At 43.0% G+C, this 21,588-nt stretch overlaps 1 protein-coding gene across 1 annotated transcript in view; it reads left to right on the top strand.

Annotated features, from left to right (window-relative positions):
- Positions 1-21,588, top strand: part of CCSER1 (coiled-coil serine rich protein 1) — a 2,545,713-nt gene that overhangs the window by 778,816 nt on the left and 1,745,309 nt on the right. The window contains exon 4 of the mRNA XM_078676231.1: positions 7,254-7,347. Within this exon, the coding sequence (XP_078532357.1) occupies positions 7,254-7,347 (94 nt within the window). The remainder of the gene's footprint in view (positions 1-7,253; positions 7,348-21,588) is intronic.

Below are 21,588 nucleotides of genomic sequence, written 5' to 3'. Positions count from 1 at the left end.
TGCACAATGGTTCAAGAATGTCTGCGTTAGTGCTAGGCAGCACTCAGTGCAACAGTGCAGGGAGAGAGCCTGAATGTGTCATATCTTAGTAGTGCAGTGTTGTGCAATTTGTTAGTAAATAAAACCTATTCCAGGCATAACGCACACACCTTTTCACAATGTTGCAAAGGAGTGTGCTCGGTACATGGGAAGAGAGCAGCAACAGTAAATATGGTATGGTGTTGCTGTCTTCCCCTGCTCATACCAGCACAGCAACACCTGTGTCTGTCATGCTGAGGTGCCCTATTTTTTTTAGTAAATCTATCCCAAAATATACTAGTTATAAATACATTTCTGTTAGTGTTCCATAATTATAGTGGGTCACATGCGTTATTAACTTGTTTAAATATTCTCTTCGGTGGTTTGTTTTCCAAGAGATTACCTCCAATTTTGCAAGATTACTTCCAATTTTACAAGATTAGAATCTGTCATATCTCTTTCTGAATCAAAGTAGTTTTTGTACCCAAAGTTAATAGTTCACTTTTCAGGGCCTCACGCATTCCGGCTTCTGATGACAGTGGGCAAATGAAGACTTTGATAATGCAAACAACATCATTAATCAGTGGGCTTAGCTCAGAGCGCCTGTATGAACGACTTAATAAATCCATTTTGTGTTCAATGAAAGCTGTGTTCAGGCAGGCGCAGCGTTTGAAATTCAGATAGCTTAAATTGGATTGCTCATTTCTTTGCATCAGAAAAGAGCAAATGTTCGATTTGAACTGCATTAAAACCAAGAATGTAACGTTTTTAAACTGCATCACAAAAGAGGAGTCGGGTTGCAGAACGGTAGTGGGCTGGAATCCTCCAAAATACACTGCAGTTGAATGTACTGTCCCTGCATGAACTCAGATTTACTGGGACTGCTTATGTAAATCAAAATTCATAGATGCATATACAAAGAAACTTGACTGGAGAGGGCAGTATGTGAAATGATGGCTGTATTGCTATTTAGTATTACAAAAATAAAGCTTGTGCATGTTTTATATTCGGAAACGTGTAGTGATGGGGAGAGATCAAGGGCCAGAGTGTGGAAGCAAAACAGCCCTGGCAAAATTGTTGAAACCAGCCTGCTCACTTCCTTTTTGTATCTTTCTATTTCCACCCATCCATTCTCCCTCTCCTCACTCTCTTTAACAGTGGCGGCTCCTCCGCAATGGTGGAGGAGCGTCGCCCCACTGCCTGGCTCAGAGGTAGCAAATGAAAAATAAAATGATGTTCTAGCATTGTTTTATTTTTTATTTGCCGCTCTGAGCCAGCTTGTGCAATGTGTTGGGCCGGCTGTATCAGGCTGAACAAAACACACATGTGCACTTAGGTTTCTCTAGCCCAGCTGCATTGAACAGGTGGTCTGGAGAAACCCCCACAGACTCCCGGGCCTGAGCTGAGTGTCCTTCCAGTCCTCTCATGCCAATCGCTGCGCTGCTCTGCAGCACTGTGATTGGATTGGAGTCTGTCCCAGGGGCTGCTGGGACCAGAAAGAGTACCAGGGGCGCAACACAGGATGCGGCCGCAGCTGGCAGCTTCAGGTAAGTTCTTTTTATTTTTGATATATTATTCCTAATACACCCCCGTGTGGCCCGCCTCCTGCGTTCCCTCCACCCACTCCACCACTCTTTGTTAGTGGCTACTACCACTGCTCTTCAACCTCTCTGATCCCTTTTATACCTCCCTCCCTCTCTCTCCCCCAGTAATTTGAACCTCCCTCTGTCTTTTGCTGTTAACCACAGGGAGCAGGTGAAACGGACAGATGCACCAGCAATGCTGGAACTGAAAAACATTTACTCCCGGAATCCATGCACTGGCACCTGTATGGTACCCATACTTTAGTTTATCAGCTTATTGTATATATGTGAAGTATGTCATCCTTTTCTTTTAACTATTTCGATTGTGCTATTTATTTAGCTAGATCCAACTCTTCTGAGGCAAAGCCAATCAGTTATAGCATTTCTGAAAATCTTAGAAACTTTATTGCCATTTATATTGGATTACCACTGCGTGTTCATGGAATTTATCTTAAAGTCAACACATGTGCCTACCTGTTTTTAGTCTGACTAGTAATCTGTTAAAACTATATAGAATGTTCTTAACATGCCCATTTATTGATGCATGACCTTTATTTTGACACTTCCAGAAGATTTCTTTCGTATAAAGTATCCTGGGCAACAGTAGGATATGAAAATCTGAAATGCATTATTGTTACCAACCCGCTTTTACTTTGATTAAGTGACATTTATTTCTAATGCTCATCCTCAGACACTGCATGAGCAACTAACCTGAAAAAAATGTGGGTCTGCTCAGAGATGGTCTGAGAAACGATTAAATTTTCTAGAAAAATGAGTCAATTTCTCTATAACAAATGACAAAGTAAATATGTTCATACAGGAAAACCAAAGATTATTACACCTTTACACCACTAACCTCATAATATAAGTCTAGGAGCAGCTACATTTGCATATTGCCTTCTCTCTTCTTCACTCAGGCTTTCATAATTTCAGTTTTTGCTGTATTTCTCTTAGGGACAAGTGCCCACAGTGTACAGACTCAGGGAATGATGTAGAACTTGACAGATGAGAATGAATTTCTCGCTCAGCTAAATATTAGTGACATAGGATATAACGCATGTGTAATTAGGTAGAGGGGGAATCCTCCACCTTTCAATCTGTCAAACTCTAAATCAGGCCCTCAGAGTCTGGAAGGACCTACGCCAGTCTCTGTAAATGTAAATGTACCAGTATTTATAGAGCACACAGCTACTGCCCTGAGGTAGTGTCCCGGCGCTGTCCGAATACTGCTTAGGAACCCTTCCTGGTTTTCCCACTTCTGGGCACCTCCAGGGTGAAACCAGGCATCCCAGCGCTTTTGGGGCCATTGTGGAGATTAAGCAAGCTATTGCCCAGAGTCGCAGAGTGGGACCCATGATTAGAATAGGCACCAAGGCGAGAATTATCAGGTCCAAGGAAATTGAGCCCAAGACCCACCAAGGCGGGTATTGAACCCTGGTCCCGGGCCAGACCTCTGCATCAGGGTCTGCCACTCTAACCATTTGAGCCACACTTCTCCACATTCTCCACAGTCTCTCAGATTGTCCTATTCAGTTCAGAAAGTGGCGGATTTTGGTGGCTAGCCAATGAAGGCATTTAGGCAGGGTCCTTTCTTAAGGTTTACCTGATAGTGGTCTTAACTTGTGCTGGGTTAACTCTGTTGTACAGCTCCAAACCTTTGGAATGACAGTGAAACGTAAATTAGTGCTTCCTGGCAATCCGTGCTACTCTCAATTAAATGAAGTGCAGCACGAATTTGCAGCCCATAGATCTTGGCCAAAATGTTGTATATTTAAATTTTCCAAATATTGACAATTAGTCAATCGCCATTGCAGTGATATTGGCAGTACATTTGTCTTATTGTAAAAAATCCTATGATATTTTTGCCATCCATGGAGTACTGATGCCCACCTTTAGTAAGATGTTTGTTTCAACATTATGATGTTTAGTACAAATGAATACTTGGCAATGATGGCAAACTAGTGTCTAGGAACCAAACCTCTTTTAACTACAGGTGAAGACTATGGGCCAGATGTATGACCCTTTTTAGCAGTCGCAAATCGGAACTCAGCCCATTTGTGGCTGCTAAAAAGGGTTGTGGTATGGGCAAACCCTATTTTGCAAGTCAGTAACCTATTACTGACTCACAAAATAGGGTTTGCAAGTCACTATTAGGAAGGGGAGTGCCAAGGGCATCCCTTCCTAATAGCGAGTCACACTGCTTTGTACTGGTATGTACGATTCTTTAAGAATTGCAGTAAGCCAGTCGCAAATGGACCCCCTTACCCTTTGTGAATGTATGCAAGAATATTTCTTAAGATAAGGCAGTGGTGCCATGGACCAATGCCTGCCCTTACAAAATAAAAAGAAAACTTTTTCTTTTTTTCTTTTTCACGTAAATTAATAAAAAGACATTGCTTTATTTAAAAAACAAACACAGAAATGTGGGATTCCTAAGGGTCATAAATTGCGACGAACCTCATTAATATTATTAAGGTAATTAATTAACTACCCCATTAGGAATCGTAAACAGTGTGTAAGGCATTGCTGTACATTCCGTCTTGCGAGTCGAAAATTGCTATTCGCGAAACGTGCAATTTGCGACTCGCAAAATTGAATGATCGTCCATCTGGTCCTAAGTGTTATTGTTCCAAAATGAAATGTCTGCTTATGAAGCAAACTTTCTCTTTTCCTATAAACTAAAAAACGAACCTTTGGGAACAAAAATGGTAGCATTTTTTTAGACATATATTTAAATTTGATGTGGTCTTATTAAAATATAACTATTTGATGTGCTATCTAGTTCGGTTGGTGTAATTGGTCGGCTGTCTAACCTGTAGGGGCTCTGTAACCACAGTGATGACACTGCAGAATGGGCCCACAAAATCTGTGTTGCTCTGCAGCATATGGCCTGAGCTTCAGAGACTCTTATGATTTTTATCTAACCTTCGCATTTCATTTAAATTCTGAATCATAGCGGTTGATTTACAATATACTTTAAATGGCCACTGCAGAAAAATGAAGGGAACAGAATGTAGAAAAGGAGAAAGATGTTCGGTAACATGATAGGCAATGCAAAAATACGTTTTCGAGCAACCTGTGTGACTCATATCATTGTATAACCTTTTAGGGAACTTGTGCTGGCAAATGTCTTATTTTCTGACATGCTGTAAACACTTCCTCCTGGTAGAAGAAATCCCAACACCCTTGTTAATGATTAGGCTCTCTTGACAATCCGAAAAAAATGAATGCGCACCCCTTCGGATTATATGTTTTTTTAGCATATTTATGTGAAAATACTTCCATAAAATGCAATAATTTTAAACCTGTATTGAAAAATCCAGGAGGAAGAACCCTTAACCCGTGGCTTCCACCTAAAAAAGAATGTGAACACTAGTTTATCTTTCTACGTCTGTGGCTTTTGGTGATCTACCACCGGAAACGACTACCCTGTCTGCCTTTCTCATTCCCATCAAGTCTAAATGTGGACCATAAACTGCTGATACTGTAGCTCCCATCTCTCCAACAAAATGGCGGTAGTAGTGCTATGTACATGTCATCTGCTGCATTCTTGAATTGTAATTGCATTTATATAGCACTTGCTGCCCCTGACGAGCACGCTACTCCGGAACCCGTAAAGGATTAGTGTTGAATTAGTATAGTGAAATATGAAAGTAATTTGAGTGGTGGATAGGTTAGTCAGTAATTTGAATTCAAAAGGATAGCTTTATGATACCAATACCCTAAATCTTCAAGGGTCTGGTAGTACCTTTTCTGACCCACTTCCTGAATTGAACCCACAAATAAATGACACACTTTTTTAAGGCTTTTCTGCTCGCTTTTGCTCCCAAATAATGGCCGTAACAACAAAGAATGTCTATGGGTCTAGTGGTTCAACTGTACTTCCTGTTAAAGACACAACTATCAGATCAAAACTAATTAGTGATAAGAAAAATATGTGTACTATTTTAAACTACAAGCACAGCATAACATCACTAGGGTATAAAAAGTACCCATCAGTTCCCATTCGATACCGCCCTAGTCATCATATGGGTTCTCCTCATACCTAGGAGAGTATGCTGACCGCCTGAAGGTGATACAGAGGTTGTCGCCAATCCATTGATAGTCGTATGTACTTGTAGGGAGTTCCGAGATATATATGTAAGGGTAACTGTTTTGCAGTGCTTAAGTGAGTGAAAGTGAATAAAGTGAGATGTTTAAAATTGGAGAGAAGAGAGTAGCCATATATCTGCTAATTAAAGGTTAACGGTCCGACCGTACAGTTGAACCACTAGACCCTAGACATTCTTTGTTTTTACAAGTGTTTTTTTGGGGGCTATGTCTATGAGTTGGTCTTTAAAAGTGCCCTTAGACCCTCTTTCAAACGGTTTTCTGTAGCCCAAATAATGGTCCGGCTTCTGGTGGTTCGCAACCAAACCTCGTGTGGGTAGGTGTTCGCGGCTCAGCCCGCTCAGCAGACAGGTACCTACCACTAAGGTGCCAATACACTGAAGAAGACCGTGGAAGCGAGATATTGTCCCCAGTAGGGTCGCATTAGAACAAGCAGGACCCTGTGGCCTGCCTATAAGTTTCCAGTGGAAGGTAGTATTCCCCCCTCCACTCTTTGTGTAGTACAGTTTAATAGGTCCTGACGAATTGCGATTGTAGCATGAAACATGTCGACCATTAGGTAGAGGATTACACCGCTGGATCTTAGCACTAGTATGTAATCTTTACCTTGACTGTTTTTACTGAGGTAGTTAACCACACCATTAAAACGCCTTGTGGAGTACCTAACCTCTTTTAACCTTCACTCACTTTGCACGTTCTACACCTCACTTAGAACCCTCATACCCACATGCAGCAACTGGCAGGAAAAAAAGATCTCCGTTAAAGAGCCCCTTCGCGGGTGCCCGTCAAACATTGCAGCGCCAGTCTGACGAGGAGCAAAACCCATATGATGAAGCATGACTCCTAGCTTGCTGGGTGTGTGAGGGTTTTAGTTCTGAAAGGAGGATTCCCCCCCCTTTTCCTCCTTCGCCTGGTTTACTCAAACCTCCACTCCATTCTTCTTCCCCGGGGAACAGTGTATCTCTTTTGTTAAACATATCTCTTGGGCTTATACACTGGACCCCCTTAAAAATAGCCCTCCTCGGTTCCCCCTTTTGTTGATATATCCAATTGTTCATGTCATTTATTAGAAAGCGTGGGCCCTGATGACGTAGTATAGCACTATTGGCAGCAGGAGTAATTGGTATGTAAACTGGTAGCAATTATTGTGACTTTTATAAAGTGGCCTGCAGCAAAATACGTTTGCAGTAAGTACTGGTAAGTGTGCAGCATTCCCATCACACCTTGCTGTAATTTTAAATGTGTCACACTAATTACCAATGAATAATATTCAGAGTACAAACAGAATAATGGCTGGAGGTGTTGTCATGGTCCAGAAGGGTTTTGTAAATGCTGGACTAAATAAAGATTTTTCTGGATAAAAATAAACTAAAATGGTGGCATTTATCTTGGTCTCATATAATGAAACTTCTGGCTGAGGAAAATACGCCATAAGACAATAAATTGCCCAGTGGGTGCAAGATGAAATGCGTTTGTGTTGGTTTTGTGATAGCTCCGTTTTGCTAATTGTTCTAAATGGATTGCTCTTGTTCACCTCAACAGGACGTTTTGAATAATCTGGGCTCGTGCGAATTGGATGAAGATGACCTCATGCTTGACCTCGAGCTGCTAGAAGACAAGCATCACCATCGATCTGGTAAGACAGAAAACTACGGAAATTAATGACGTCCCCTGGGCGAGGTGTAAACAGGAAGGAGGACTGCACTGATTAAAAGAGATGGTGGCTCAGACGGGGCAAAGCCCAACAAGCGTTGCAGAAAGACTATAAAGCAGTGTTCTGCTAACTCGAAGTGTGTTTTAGCGCTCTGAATAAATCAGGAGGAGACACATGCCCTTCTATAATACTCTAAAGAAATAGATTTTAAAAAAACTCGTAAATCTAGTAAATAAATCAATAATCATCCCAAAACAACACATATTGATCCAGGCAACACATGTTTGCTTCAGTAACTGATTATAAATTTAAATGAAAAAATAAGTGTCTGATTGGGGCTGACAGCAAGAGTCCCATTTTTTTCAATGTGTTCATATTATGACAGCGAAGGGAAATGCAATCGACTTTTAATGAGCTATTTGATTTCCATGCTTTTTAGTGTTCCCCTAACCCACGCTGAATTAAGGCAGGCAGAAACATTATTTACATCTCTGATAACATATAAATCTTGTATCTCCGTTCAAAGAATGATAAATCACAAGTCTCATATTATGTACATGAGTTAGCAAATATTGATTTATCATCGTTTTATAACTTGTTTTATCACTGATGATAAAAAACTCAACATAAAAGACACATTCAGGCCAAAAAATGCAAGAATTAAAGAGAACAACGCTAGTGTAGAAAAAAATAACATTTCATCCTGTGAGTAATCGTCACTCTTGTCCTAGGGGTGAATTACTCCTAAATATTCAGACCTGACTAACAAAGTATTTTCTGTCAGTTGTTGTGTCTTACACCAGACTTACATGTAACTTTCCTAGAGTAAAACAAGCTGATTTACGGAAGAGAATGCTTTGGCAATCAGGTCTATATGTTAGGATGTGTTGCTCCTCCAAATTCATGACTTATTCTCAGTGGCGGCTGGTGACTTTTTAAAGTGGTGAGGGTAAAGGTTTTGTTTGAGTTTGACTTACAAGTGAGCCTGACTGGCATGCATACTGAAGATACAGCCCAAATAATGTGACTCAGGCTTTGTGAAAATACCACACAACTGCAGAAGTATGAAGTGGTAGGAAACATTTGAAATACTCCCATGATTTTTAGCAAGATTTCTCTTGCTTCCTGATGCACAAACACTCAGAGAGCTGTCTACTTGTCTTTTGTTATGTTTTCAAATATTTCTATTGTTTTTGTTACACATTTATGAGTCCATGATATATTATGGAACACAGCATTCCAAGTACCATAATATGGAGCAGCAATACAAGGGGTGTGTTAACACTACCATCCACAGCCTAAAAATAACTACATTTTCTTGTCATTAAGCTCCTCATCCTGGTATGCTCAACCTGCTAGGCGATATAATATCTGAGCTGACAAGTCAAACTATGTAGTGCGCACAGGTTGTCAAAAAATATCTGATAGACCAGTGCTGCTGAAAAGCCTGTGGGATTGGAGAAGAGTTAGCCATGCAGTAGGTGGTTTATTGACATTTGATGGCCTGTGTTCCCCACCCTACGGAACACTTTCCCCACCCTACGGAACATTTAGAGACCCCAGGCTGAACAGATGCCCCAGACAGTTGAGCATCCTGCAGATTCTGTCAAAGTCCAGTGGTTGAATTGCATAAAAAAGTATGGTTTTCCTGACTACAATGTAGGTCTGGTTATAGATGCGGCTAATAGCAAACTATTCTTACACTATTTTCTTGACCTAAATGCTGCACACTTTAAATGAAAACATGCAAATTAAAGTAATCAATTGGAAATGCACTTGTTTACATGCATTTAAGTTAATGTGATCACTGCAGATGCCTGTGTATAACCAAAGAGTTATAGACATGATTGGTGCAATGGGGAATAGTGACATGACCCCTGAAAGCAACTGAAAGTACTGCAAATATGCAAGTCATTATATTAAAACATTTATTACAATGATAGGCTGCTAAAATGTGCAAACATATTTAGCATTTGAGATAAAAGTGCTTTCAAATCATATATTTTAATGATAAAATGTAATCAGATTGCACCTAGAGCAAACCTTTTTTAAATAACTTTTGTAAGAGTGACGCACTCCACAACTCAGACTTAAATGACATAATCAATTCAAGGCATATACTAGCTCCAGACACAAGCAGCTTATAGAATTGGTAACTAACCAATTGCACACATTTACATTTATTTCATGTTGCAGGCAGACTCTCTGCTTGCCTCTACCTTGGTTTAGCAGTAGAGAAGCCCCCACCGCCCTGTCCCTTTCAGCCAAAGACACGCCATGTTCCATACTAACCATTCAAGAACTTTTGTTAATTTACCAAGAATATGGGAAAGACCTGGCAGAAGCTGGCAAGTTACTCTTCCCTGGCCTCAGTATAATTTTCTGGTTGCTATGTGTCTCACCCCCAGGATTCCCTGCTTCCGAGTATAGTACAATAGAATAAATAATATTTTTTTTGTTTTTTAAAACAAAACTGTCTCTTGTTTAGATATTTATTCATAGTCTGCAGAAGGGTCGTCAGGAATTTTGTGTGTGAAACTAAAAGAATGCAGCGTGGAGAGGCATTTCAAGACTTATCCTGAGAGCGACTCATATCATGAATTTATTTCCACTTTATTAAGAATAAATTAGTCGAACAGATTTGCCTCACAATCATCCCACAGTAACTTTTATTGTAATGATGGCTAAAAGAGATAGTGTCGACTGGCTGCATCGCTTACTTTAAAAAAAACTAAAAAAAATTCTCACCTGCTGCTCTGCTTGTTGTGGCTGCAACGGGAGAGGCGCACAGGGAGAGCATTGCATGGGCAAAAAGCTACAACCAGACTGCTTAGTTGAGATGATCACCCTCCCCAGCGCACTAGGACTCTCCAGAAGTCCTCTGCAGCGATGACGCATGTGACGTCTCTTGCTAAAAGCAGTGCAGAAAGCAGATACTTTGGGCCATATGTAGGTGGCCAATTACCGGTCGGTTACGGACGAATTCGGCCGTTACCGACCGGTAATTGGATTTTGAGATGTAGGGCATGCATTTACAGAATCGGTATTTTACCGATTCTGTATTTACCGATTCGGTAAAATTACCGAATCGGTAAATACAGAGTCCGTAAAATACCGAATCTGTAAATGCAGATGTAGCTGGCACATGTCAGAGTGCCACAGGGCTTTAAGAATCGGTATTTTACCACCCAATCCAATTGGGTGGTAAAATACCGAATCCAGGTGTGCATGCACATGTGTGCATGCACACCTGTGCCATGTGACACAAAGACATGCTCTTAGGGCACACATGCCTATTTTTGGGGTGCCAGAGGGTGTCAAAGTGACACCCCCTGCACCTTTGCTAAAATCGGTATTTACCGATTCTGTAATTACAGAATCGGTATTGCCCATTGATTCCTATGGGCTGCAAGGCCCATAGGAATCAATGGGCAATACCGAATCGGTATTTACAGAATCGGTAAATACCGAATCTTAACGATTCGGTATTTACTGAACCTGAAATACCTACATCTCCCCCCTCTATTTTACCACCTCTTAAATACCGATTCGGTATGAATCGGTATTTAAGAGGTGGTAAATTAAAATTACCTACATCTGGCCCTTAGAGTCTGCGCAGTTTATCTATAAAATGCTTAATCTGCTGCGCAGACTCGATTTATCTGCTTTCTGACTATGCCCTCTACTCCACCTTTTCCTAACACGTCAGAGGGTTGAGGTCAGTGACGATTTACTGACTCTAGCCATGAACTAGGAAAAGGTGGGGTCACAGTGCCGTCCACTCCCTGATTGGCCTGAAGCACCTGGGGCTTACTTCACCAGAATGACATCAGGGGGGAGATTGCTTGTCATTTGCTGAGGTGATGCCTCACAGACCTCATAGCTGTGAGTTCGTCAGCCAGGTAAATGCTTTTGCAGGCAGAAGTCAAGTGACAGTCTGCGTATGAGCCGGCTTGCACAAGGGCCATGATTTAAATGCAACCTTATTCAATTTTAAAGAAGTTTCAGCCACAGGAGGCTGGAATTAAAGGGGGCGGAGCCCCAATGTCCATAACGGCGCATCACCCTTGCTTATTCCCAGCTATTTGACACATGATTCTGGAGAGAGTCAAACATACTTACAGAAAAAAAGCCTCTTGGACAAATCAGTTACAGTGGCGTAAAAAGTACCCTTGACAATGAAATTTGTCATTTTTGAAATGTTACAGATAAAATCGTAGGGGCAGATTCACAGAACTAATCTGGGACAAAATACTAAACTTACTACTTTTGGCATTCAAAGAAGGCATTTAGTAGTAGTAAAGTTAGGATCTTGTCTTAAGTTAGGATTTAGTCTTAAGTTAAGATTTTGTTTTAAGACCAAATTTTAGGACAAACTTAAGTTTAACTTAAGAAAAAATATGATCTTATGGTCATTAACAGTCGATGCTTGTGTTGTCCCACTTTACTGGAATACTGGGTATTACCTAGTTTCCTGCTACCTCAGTTCTCGAGCCTTTAGAACGCCCCTCTTTCGCTTTGCCAGTCTTGGAGGTCAGTTAGTAAAAAATGTCCCACACTAGTCTTCTTTTTTAGAGTTTCATCTTCTTGGTGCCCAACTTCAAGAAAGGTCCCGCTCATCTGCATCTGGCTGGCGTAACGTCCTTCTTTTTCTCACTGCTGCTCCCTAATGGAATGGAATGAGACAATACAGTGGCACCCTTAAGGTTTTGTTGCAGTATAAGCAGGAAATAATGAAAGCTGCTTGCAAAAAACACATGGGCCCACATGCATCATTGTTACATTTTGCACTTCCTAATTTGCGAAAAATAAGGAATCGCAAATTAAGAAGTGCAAAATGCTATGCATCATTATTTTCGGTATTCATTTGGGATTCGGTAAAAATCGCAATTTTTACCGAATCCCAAATGAATACCGATTTCTTAAGTAAATTTTCGCAATTCCCATTGATTCCTATGGGCCAAAAGGCCCATAGGAGTCAATGCAAATTGCGAGTGGCACTTAGAAAATTTTATGGGTGCAGGGGGGGGTCCAAAGGACCCCCCCATGCACCCCTGAAATTTATTTTTCGCATCATGTTTCACACACACATGTCCTAAAGACATGTGTGTGTTAAACATGAATGTTGAAAAAAATACTTTTTCACCATTTTAAACACTTTTTCCAAATTTACCGAGTGGTTCAACCACTCGGTAAATTTGGCACCCTAATTGCGAATTTCCACTTGTCAAAGTAATGATGCATTGCTTTTAAGAAGTCGTACATCTGCGACTTCTTAAAAGCACCCGCAATTTTAGAACTCGCAAAAATATTACGAATTCTAAAATTGCTTCATGCATCCCAAAAAGCACTTTTGCATTCGCAAACGGCCGATTTTAAGGAATCGCACCGTTTGCGACTACAAAAATGCTTGATGCATGTGGGCCATGATGTCCAGGAGCATGTGTTCTGCAAAAATGTGGCACGGTAGTGTTTGGGAACTTTAGACAATGGTACAGAAGCTGAATGAAGGCTATTTGCACAGAATGTCATCTGAACGAAAATACGTTGGTGGACAGTAAATATATTACGCTGCAACTAGATTAATCTATTTTCACCTTCCTCTATGTTTAAGACGGTTCAGTGCGTTGGCAGTACAAATTCTATGGCCTTAAGGTGATATTAGGGTGCCTCAAATTATGGTATTCCTTTTCTGCTCCCCCTTTAACTGAGAAGTATTGATTTTCTTGACCTGGGGCATTTGGGCACAGGATTGGCTGCCACCCAGAGTAACTTACCAAACCCAGACATTTCTGAAAGCTAGACTACCGAGAGAGTCCAGGGTAGTCTGTAACAGATGGATTCCACAACTTGTTCTTACCCATATTGCCCCCCAAACATCAAACCTTGTCTACAATACCATATATATTTTTTGATAACTTCTGTTTATTAGAATAAAGTAGTTTATCACATTACACATTACCACATTCTTATACAATTAGCCAGCAGTGCCTGGGAGATCAATAACAAGTGCCACAGTTTTGATCAAAACCCAAGAGGGTGGTACAGTTCTCGCTGTGTCCGGGGCTTGGGTGACAATGTACCCTTGTGCGCTGGGAACATGAACGTCACAGCCGCTGGGATGACACATGGACTTCCCCTGCACACATTCCATTTGCGTTTTTTCAAATTTTTAATGAAAGTCTAATGTCTAAGGGTGGTGAGAAAAGCTCTCTTTGCAAATGGCAAATAGAGAGCACTACCCCTCACACACTAAGAATCCCTTAGTGTCATGCTTCATCATAGGGGTCTTCCCGTCCCTCTGCGGGGCGGGGCGTGCTGTGACCAAACGAACTACGCTGGAGCACTTAGTTTTTGACAGTAGGCTATGTGTAGTGTGAGGACAGTGAATGGTGATAGGGGTGTAGGGACCTATGTGAGTGAAAGTAATTTAGAAATTAAAAATTCCCTGGCTATTACAAAAAATTAATTTAATGACTTTTCTGTCTGGGAACAGTAAAAAGGGGGTTATTTAAGTAGGGCGGAATACGCATCTACTTGGTCATGAGATGCGTATTCCGCCCTACTTAAATAACCCCCTTTTTACTGTTCCCAGCCAGAGAAGTCATTACATTATTTTTTCTACTAGCCAGGGAATTTTTAATTTCTAAATTACTTTCACTCACATAGGTCCCTACACCCCTATCACCATTCACTGTCCTCACACTACACATAGCCTACTATAAAAAACTAAGTGCTCCCGCGTAGTTCGTTTGGTCACAGCACGCCCCGCCCCGCAGAGGGACGGGAAGACCCCTATGATGAAGCATGACACTAAGGGATTCTTAGGGGCCGATTAGGATGGCGGTTTTTCCGCATCCTCCGGGCCGGCGGAAGCGTCCGCCGGCCTGGAGGATGCGGAAAAACCGCGGCGGAGACTCCAAAGACCCACCGCCAAATTAGGATGGCTGGTGGGTCTGGAATTCCGTCCGCCGCTTTTCCGCCGCGGTCGGCTTCCGACCGCGGCGGAAAAGCTATAACATGGCAGGCGGTGTCTATGAGACACCGTCCGCCATATTATGATGTTTGTGTAAATATGCTTTTCCACGGCGGCTTTTCCGCCATGGAAAAGCATACGGACATTCACTTTGGGGGCCCGTTGCGGGGGGTGGGGGCTGCACATGGGGGGTACCTATGGTACCCCCCTGCATTTGCGTACACAAAGCAGCAGGCACCGTGCGGTGCCTGCCGCTTTGTGCATGTAAATGCAACACATGCATTTTTAACATTGCGGCGGGTGCAGCTTGAAGCTGCACCCGCCGCAATGTTAATAATAGAGGATGTGACCGCCACCCTGGCGGTCACATCCTAATTGCCATGGAGGGACCGCCGCTGCCCATGCGGACGGTCCCTCCTACTCAGGGGTGGCGGACGGACGCAAGTCCGTCCGCCATCCTAATCGGCCCCTATGTGTGTGAGGGGTATTTTAAAAGCACATAGTGCTCTCTATTTGCCATTTGCAAAGAAAGCTTTTGTCACCACCCTTAGACATTAGACTTTCATTAAAAATTTGAAAAAAACATTAAAATATTCACTTGTGTCACATTGATAGAATCTCATTGGTTATGTATATCATTTAGGAGGGTGATTCTATCACCACTGCCTCTACACTTCCTCGATTGTTTTCTTGGATCTTCACATTCCATTTGCCCCAGATTCTTCCCCACTTCTGGGGACCGCCTCTACTTTAAAACACTGTCTTCTCTGCCACCATGCACCAGTCCATGTCTCTCTTTCAGTCTCTGAGAGTCGGCGCAGACTCTGCCCACCACAATCAAGCTATATATCGCTTAGCTATCATCATGCCCAGGGTTACCCAGGACTGGTCCGCACACACCAGGTTGGTGGCCTTCCATACATTCAGAAGGCACCACTTAGCCAATAGCGACAGCGTCACACCACAGACCTCACTGATACACGACTCCACAGTGTCCCTTTAGGAATTAATCTTTGGGCATTCCAAATGATATGATATAAAGTACCTTATTGTGCACACTGTCGGCAGCACATCACCTTAGACCTCCGACACATTTTAACCAACGTGTTGCAGGACATGTAAACCCTGTGGAGTACTTTGAGTTGCACCAGTCGGAAACGTGGCCACCTCCCTAGGTGAAGCCAAGGCCAAGGCCTCTGGTCAGTCCTATTCTTGCATATCGATTACGTCTGCTTCCCATCATTCCTGCAATTGTAAAAGTGTATCAGAGGAGTTATTAATATGTTTCTGCTATGTGAGGGAGGTTGATTTAATGGTGAGGTGAGCTTCCAATAACCTTCTAGTCGCCGGTATGTCCTCCCATGTGGTAACACTACCAGCAGAGCATGTGAATTTGTATGTATCAGAAGGTCTTAGCTGCAGCCAAGTTATAAGTCTTCTGCAAATCAGCAAAGGGAGTTACCCTTGAACCGGCATAAACATCCCCCACCATAGAAATTCCAATTAGGTCCCATTTGTCAAATCCCTGTCTCATCACCATTGTCTCCAAAAGTTCAGAGTCCCACAAAGGTGAGACTCACTTGATCCTCTTCCCCATCATAGTTTGTGTAGTGTTGTATCCCTGTGCTGTTGGTCCCACCAGGTGGAGACTGCACAGGGCTGTATAAAGTGCCCGCCAGTAGCCTCCCGGCTGGAGGTACAATACCTTATTTTATCCGGTTTCTGAGGGAACATTTCAGAATGAGTGATAATTGACCAAAACTCTACACCCAGTTTCCGCCCACTTCTCCTGATAGAAACTGTACCCCAATCCAGTGGGTTGCAACAGGAAAGGCCCCATAATGCAATGTGGAGACCTCAAGATTTGTCCTTGGAATTGTATTGTTTATAGGTATGTGGGTAGCTGCATTTTATAAACTACCCAGAGAGGGTTTAGAGTGGTGTCACTTTCTGGTGCACAGAATACTTTCCAGACATCATTTTCCTAGAAAGTAACACCGTCTGTGAGGATAGATGAAGGTGGTACCCATCCAGCATCCCCACATTTCTCTCAGTAAAAAGAGTACCCCAATTGGGATGGTGGGTCACCCTGGATTCCCCAGGGTCTCCAGTTTTCATGACATCCTAAGGATAGTAGGGTTCATTGGGTGCCTGCTGACCAGGAGCCTGAATACTGCAGGCATCCTCCATGGCAAGGGAGAGTAAATGAGGATTTATTTGGGCATAGTTTTGACATATGTTATGGAGGAGCTGAGGTAAATCTGTCATTCTGCCTTCCTCTGAGGCCAGAGAGGGAAGAAATGTTGGCCTTTAAGAGGCAGAGTAGTCCAGTGCCAGGATGTGCCAACTTCTTGCACATTCTTATTTTTAGTAAAAATAAATCTATCCTTCCTCAAGTGTTTATTCTTACCAAAGAGAGCAGATTTAGGAAATATCTGAGAGTAAGTTTAGCAGCTCCAGCCCAGTTCCATGACAGGCTGGCTCCAAACTCATTCTTTTTTCAAATCATCATACTATGGCATCTAGTGGTTTTTCTGCCTTCCTGGGTAGGGCAGATTTGAAGTAATCCCCTAAAATCTGTCCCAGGATTGGAGTTGATTTCACTGGTTTCTGGGAGCAGTGGGCCAAGCCTGGGGGGCTATACCCCCCTCGCTTAGGAATTTCTAGTGGTCTTGTTGGTGGATCCCTGCTCAGAAATTGTCCTCCTGTGGCGAGCTACAACAAGGAATCCATGAGGGAGGGTTCAGTTGGAAAGTGGAGGTTTTCCCTTTCCATTGTTACTTCTACTGTTTTTGTCAGTGGGTGGGATGCTCAACTAGATCTCCAAGCGTGAGCAGAGTGAAAGGAGGAGCAGACTAGCTTATCTTACTTTCACGCCCAGATAACTACAGAACTGGCTTTGATGAAAGCAGAATATGGTAGTTGACAATGTTGAATACCAATGACTAATCTAAAACAGTTGAATCCCATCTACAATCATACACCACTCATCTAGCATACAGAATTCTAGGGACTTTCATCTCTGGCCAGAATTTTTATTATACATTACTCAATGAAAAAAGATATGTGTATTTGTTAAAATCATTCTTTATTAGATTGCTATCTATACAAAAGTTATACTTTCAGTCTTAACCTTTTCATATTAACATGAGATAAAAAAATTCAGAGATGTTCCAAGGTACATTGCAAATGTAAACATCTGAGGACTATTATGCAGCTACTCTTCAATGTTGATAAAAAGAGCAGCATAGTGGCAATAGAACCCCTCTATTTTATTGCTTCCCCCCTCTCCAAAACCTCATAATCTGCCACTTCCTCTCAGACCACCTGTAAACTAACCACTTCCCTTAGTTTTTAGGTTTAGGAATGAAAATTTGAATTAGCATTAAGGAAGGGAACCAGGCCACCTACCGTGATCTAGTGACTGTTAGTAATGGAATTCCTAGTTGTCTGAGGTATTCACCCAGGCAAGGCAGGAACCACCACTCTAATCAGTGTAAGCTGTACACACAATAAGATAACCTGTGCTCACCTTCTGGTAGCTTGGCACAGAGCAGTCAGGCTTATCTACAAAGGCAATGTGTAAAGTATTTTTGCAACACACACACATAGTAACACAATAAATACACCACAAAAAGACTCCACACAGATTTAGAAACATAGATAATATTTATCTGAGTACAATGAGACCATAACTGCAAACATCTAATCAATAGCAGCGGAGATATGAATGTTTAAATATTAAATCAAAAATAGTGCATTGAAGTCACTAGTGGTCAAAAGTTTACTTGAGGTCATAAGGAACCGGTGCAAATCCAAAGTTCAGGCTGACGACGATCAAGGGTAGGCTGGCCACATGACTCAGACAGGTCCAGCTGAAGCTATACCTCTGATGGAGCTTTTGTCTACATGTAAACGTAAATTGATACTTGTACAGCGCACTACTCACCTGCAAGGGTCTCAAGGCTCTTGTACGAATACCGCTGTGGAACCCATCCTGGCTTTCCCTGTGAGGTGTCCACTCCTGGGCACTCCCAAGGTGGAGGCCAGGCATTCTTAGCGTTGTGGGGGCCGTTGTGGAGATTAAGCAAGCTATTGCCCAGAGTTGCAGAGTGGGACTCCATGATTGGAATAGGCACCGAGGCGAGAATTATCAGGTCCGTGGAATTTTGAGCCCAAGACCCGCCGAGGCGGGGAATTGAACCCTGGTCCCGGGCTAGACCTCTGCATCAGGGTCTGCCACTCTAACCATTGAGCCACACTTCTCCACATCAAAAGTTTACTACATCGTTGTCGAGCCAATCAAATTGGGTACTGTGTCGTCGTCAAGCTCCGTGGAAGTGAAAGCAAAGCATTGTCATCAAGCCGTGCAGAGCATTGTTGTTGAGCCATGCAGGCTATGGAACCACTGTCATCGGGTAGCCTCTGTGTCCATGTCGAAGGACAATGTGGCAGAATTTCTCACGCAGTTGATGCAATATGGCAGGTTTTGATGAAAACCACTGCAGAACCCACTTCTGAGAGCCAGAGCTTGAAGGGGGCAACTCAGGCAAGAGTAGGACTCACAGAAGGAAGAGTTCAGCAGCCCCAGCAGAATTGTGGGAAGTATTTTATGTCCCTGAGACTTCAGAAAACAGGGGGCAAGGCAGCAAGCTCTTGGAGATAACTTAGAGGGTAGGCAGAGTCTATACAGAAAATTCAGGAAGGAGCAGGCAGCAGGGCAACAAGCAGAAAAGCAGTCCTTCCAGAAAAGCAGTCCAGTTCAGTCCTTTAAGCATCTCAGCAGTCCTTTCTGGCAGAGGCTCAGTTCAAGATCCGGATGTGTCTTTTTTTAGGGGGTCAGAGACCTAGTACTTATATCAAAAAGTGCCTTTAATGTAAGGGGTGACTTCATAATATCTCTTTGAGGTGCACAAGGAACCCTTTCAGCCCAGTCCTGTCTGCCAGGCTCCCTCTGGGGGGTAAATCCGTGCTTGTTTGTGGACAAGAAACGACCTATTAAAGTGTGTCAGCCCCTCCCATTCCTTTGTGTCCAAGAAGAGCAATCAGAAGGCAGATGAAAGCAGATGAGTGCAAAGAATGCAGATGAGCCTCACCTTCATGTGTTTGTGGCTATTTAGAGGGAATGCACAAAATTTGTCACTATCGCAACATGCAAAACATAAAGGTACATTTCCTACCTTTGACTTACATATAACCCTGCACTTAGGGTTACTTAGGGCCTAGCTTAGGGGTGACATATGTTATTTAAAAAGGGAAGTTTAAGACTTGACAAGTAGTTTTAAATGCCAAGTCAAAGTGGCAGTAAATTGCACACACAGGCACTACAGTGGCAGGCCTGAGACAGGTTTGAAACACTACTTCTGTGGGTTGCACAATCAGTGCCGCAGCCCACTAGTAGCATTTAAAATACATGGTATATCACTTTATCAGGGGCTTACAAGTACAACAAATATGCCTATCTGGTATACACAAAAGTCATCATGTTTATGGGTAAAAGCACATATACTGGTTTACAGTGGTAAAGTGTTCAGAGCCCTAAGACCAACCAAATGAATCAGCAAAACGTGGATGCAAAAGGAAAATGTCCAGGAGAAGACAACCCTAAGAATGACAGGTCTAGCAAGTGTCCCCTCCAGCTGAAAGTGGGGAGATCTACCCAACCTCAATAGAGTTCTCATCACTTAAGAGGAAAAAATCAGCACTGGTATGGTCTACTTCTGATGTGTTCCACCCTGAAGTCCATACCCTGTAGGAAAATGGACCACCTCAAGAGTTTTGTATTCTCACCCCACATTTGCATGAACCTACTGAGGGGCTTGTGGTCTGTCTGAATCAGGAAGTGAGTGTCAAACAGGTATGGCCTCGACTTCTTCAGTGCCCAGACCACAGCAAAAGCTTCAGTCTCAATAGCACACCACCCCTATTCCCTGAGGAGTAACCTTCTGGAGATGAAGGTTACAGGTTGGACTAGGCTCTCCTCATTATGTTGGGATAGTACTGCCCCACTGCCATACTCTGAGGCATCTGTCTGAACGGTAAGCTCCTGGGAGAAATCAGGAGCTGTGCACATGGCTCGTTTCAGGGAGTCAAATGAAGTTTGGCATGCCTCTGTCTAAATCACATTTCTGGACTGCTCCATCAAGAGGTCAACAATGGTTCCAAACCACTTGACAAACCTCCTATAGTACGCAGTGAGGCATGATAATGCTCTGACCTCAGTCTGGGTTTTGAGGGGTGATGGTTTCTATCTTTGCCTGAAGGGTTTGCACCTTCCTCCTTCCTACCAGGTGTCCCAAGTACACCACAGACCCCTGCCCTATCTGTCACTTACTTGCCTTGATAGTCAAGCCTGCCTGATGCAGAGCCTGAAGCCCTACCTGGAGGTAAAAAAAAGTGGTGGTCATTCCAGCTGCTACTGACGGCAGTTATGTCATCCAGATAAGCAGCTGAGAAAGACCCCATACCTGGAAGGAACTGGTCACCAGCCTCTGGAAGGTGGCAGGGGCATTCTTTAATTCATAAGGCATTTCCCTAAACTGGTAGTGGCCCTCTGGAGTAGGAAGGCTGACCTCTCCTTTGTTTCCTCTGTTAGGGCAAACTGATGTAAGATCAAAGGTACCATATACTAGGCAGCCCCTAATCGATTAATAAGCTCATCAGCCAAGGGGATGGGGTGAGCATCAGTCTTGGTTACAGAATTTTGCCCTCTGCAATCCACACAGAACCTCATTTCATGTATGGGGCCCACTGGCGCAGCTTTTGTTACCAGAACAACAGGACTGGACATGGGCTACTAGGAGGTTAGATCATCCCCAACCTCTGCACTTTGGACACTTTAGGCGTAATGCTGGACCTAACCTTATCTGTAAACTGGTAAGATTTATTCTTAACAGGGAGGTTGTTCCCTGTGTCCAAACCATGAGTGCACACGTGGGCCGACCCAGGGATAAGGGAGAACAGAGAAGATTATTGCCCCAACACTTGGTGGCAGTCTCTCTGTTGTTCAAGAGTTAGAGTGGGGGAAAGGATTACTCATTCCACAGATCCATCATTTCCTTGGAGTCAAAGATATCAGAGAAAGGTTCACTCTCCTCTCCCTCTTCTTCATTAGTCACCAAAAGTATGGTGAGCTCAGACCTTTCAAAGTGTGGTTTGAGGCAATTTTCATGCAGCACCCTGTTGGGTTGCCTAGGAGTCTTGAGGTCCACCAGGAATATGGCCTCACCCTTTCTTTCAATCACCTC

Source organism: Lissotriton helveticus, chromosome 2_1 (genome assembly GCF_964261635.1).
Source record: "Lissotriton helveticus chromosome 2_1, aLisHel1.1, whole genome shotgun sequence".
NCBI lineage: Eukaryota > Metazoa > Chordata > Amphibia > Caudata > Salamandridae > Lissotriton > Lissotriton helveticus.
The sequence above is the reverse complement of the archived record's forward strand: the minus strand, read 5'-3'. Positions and strand labels throughout refer to the sequence as shown.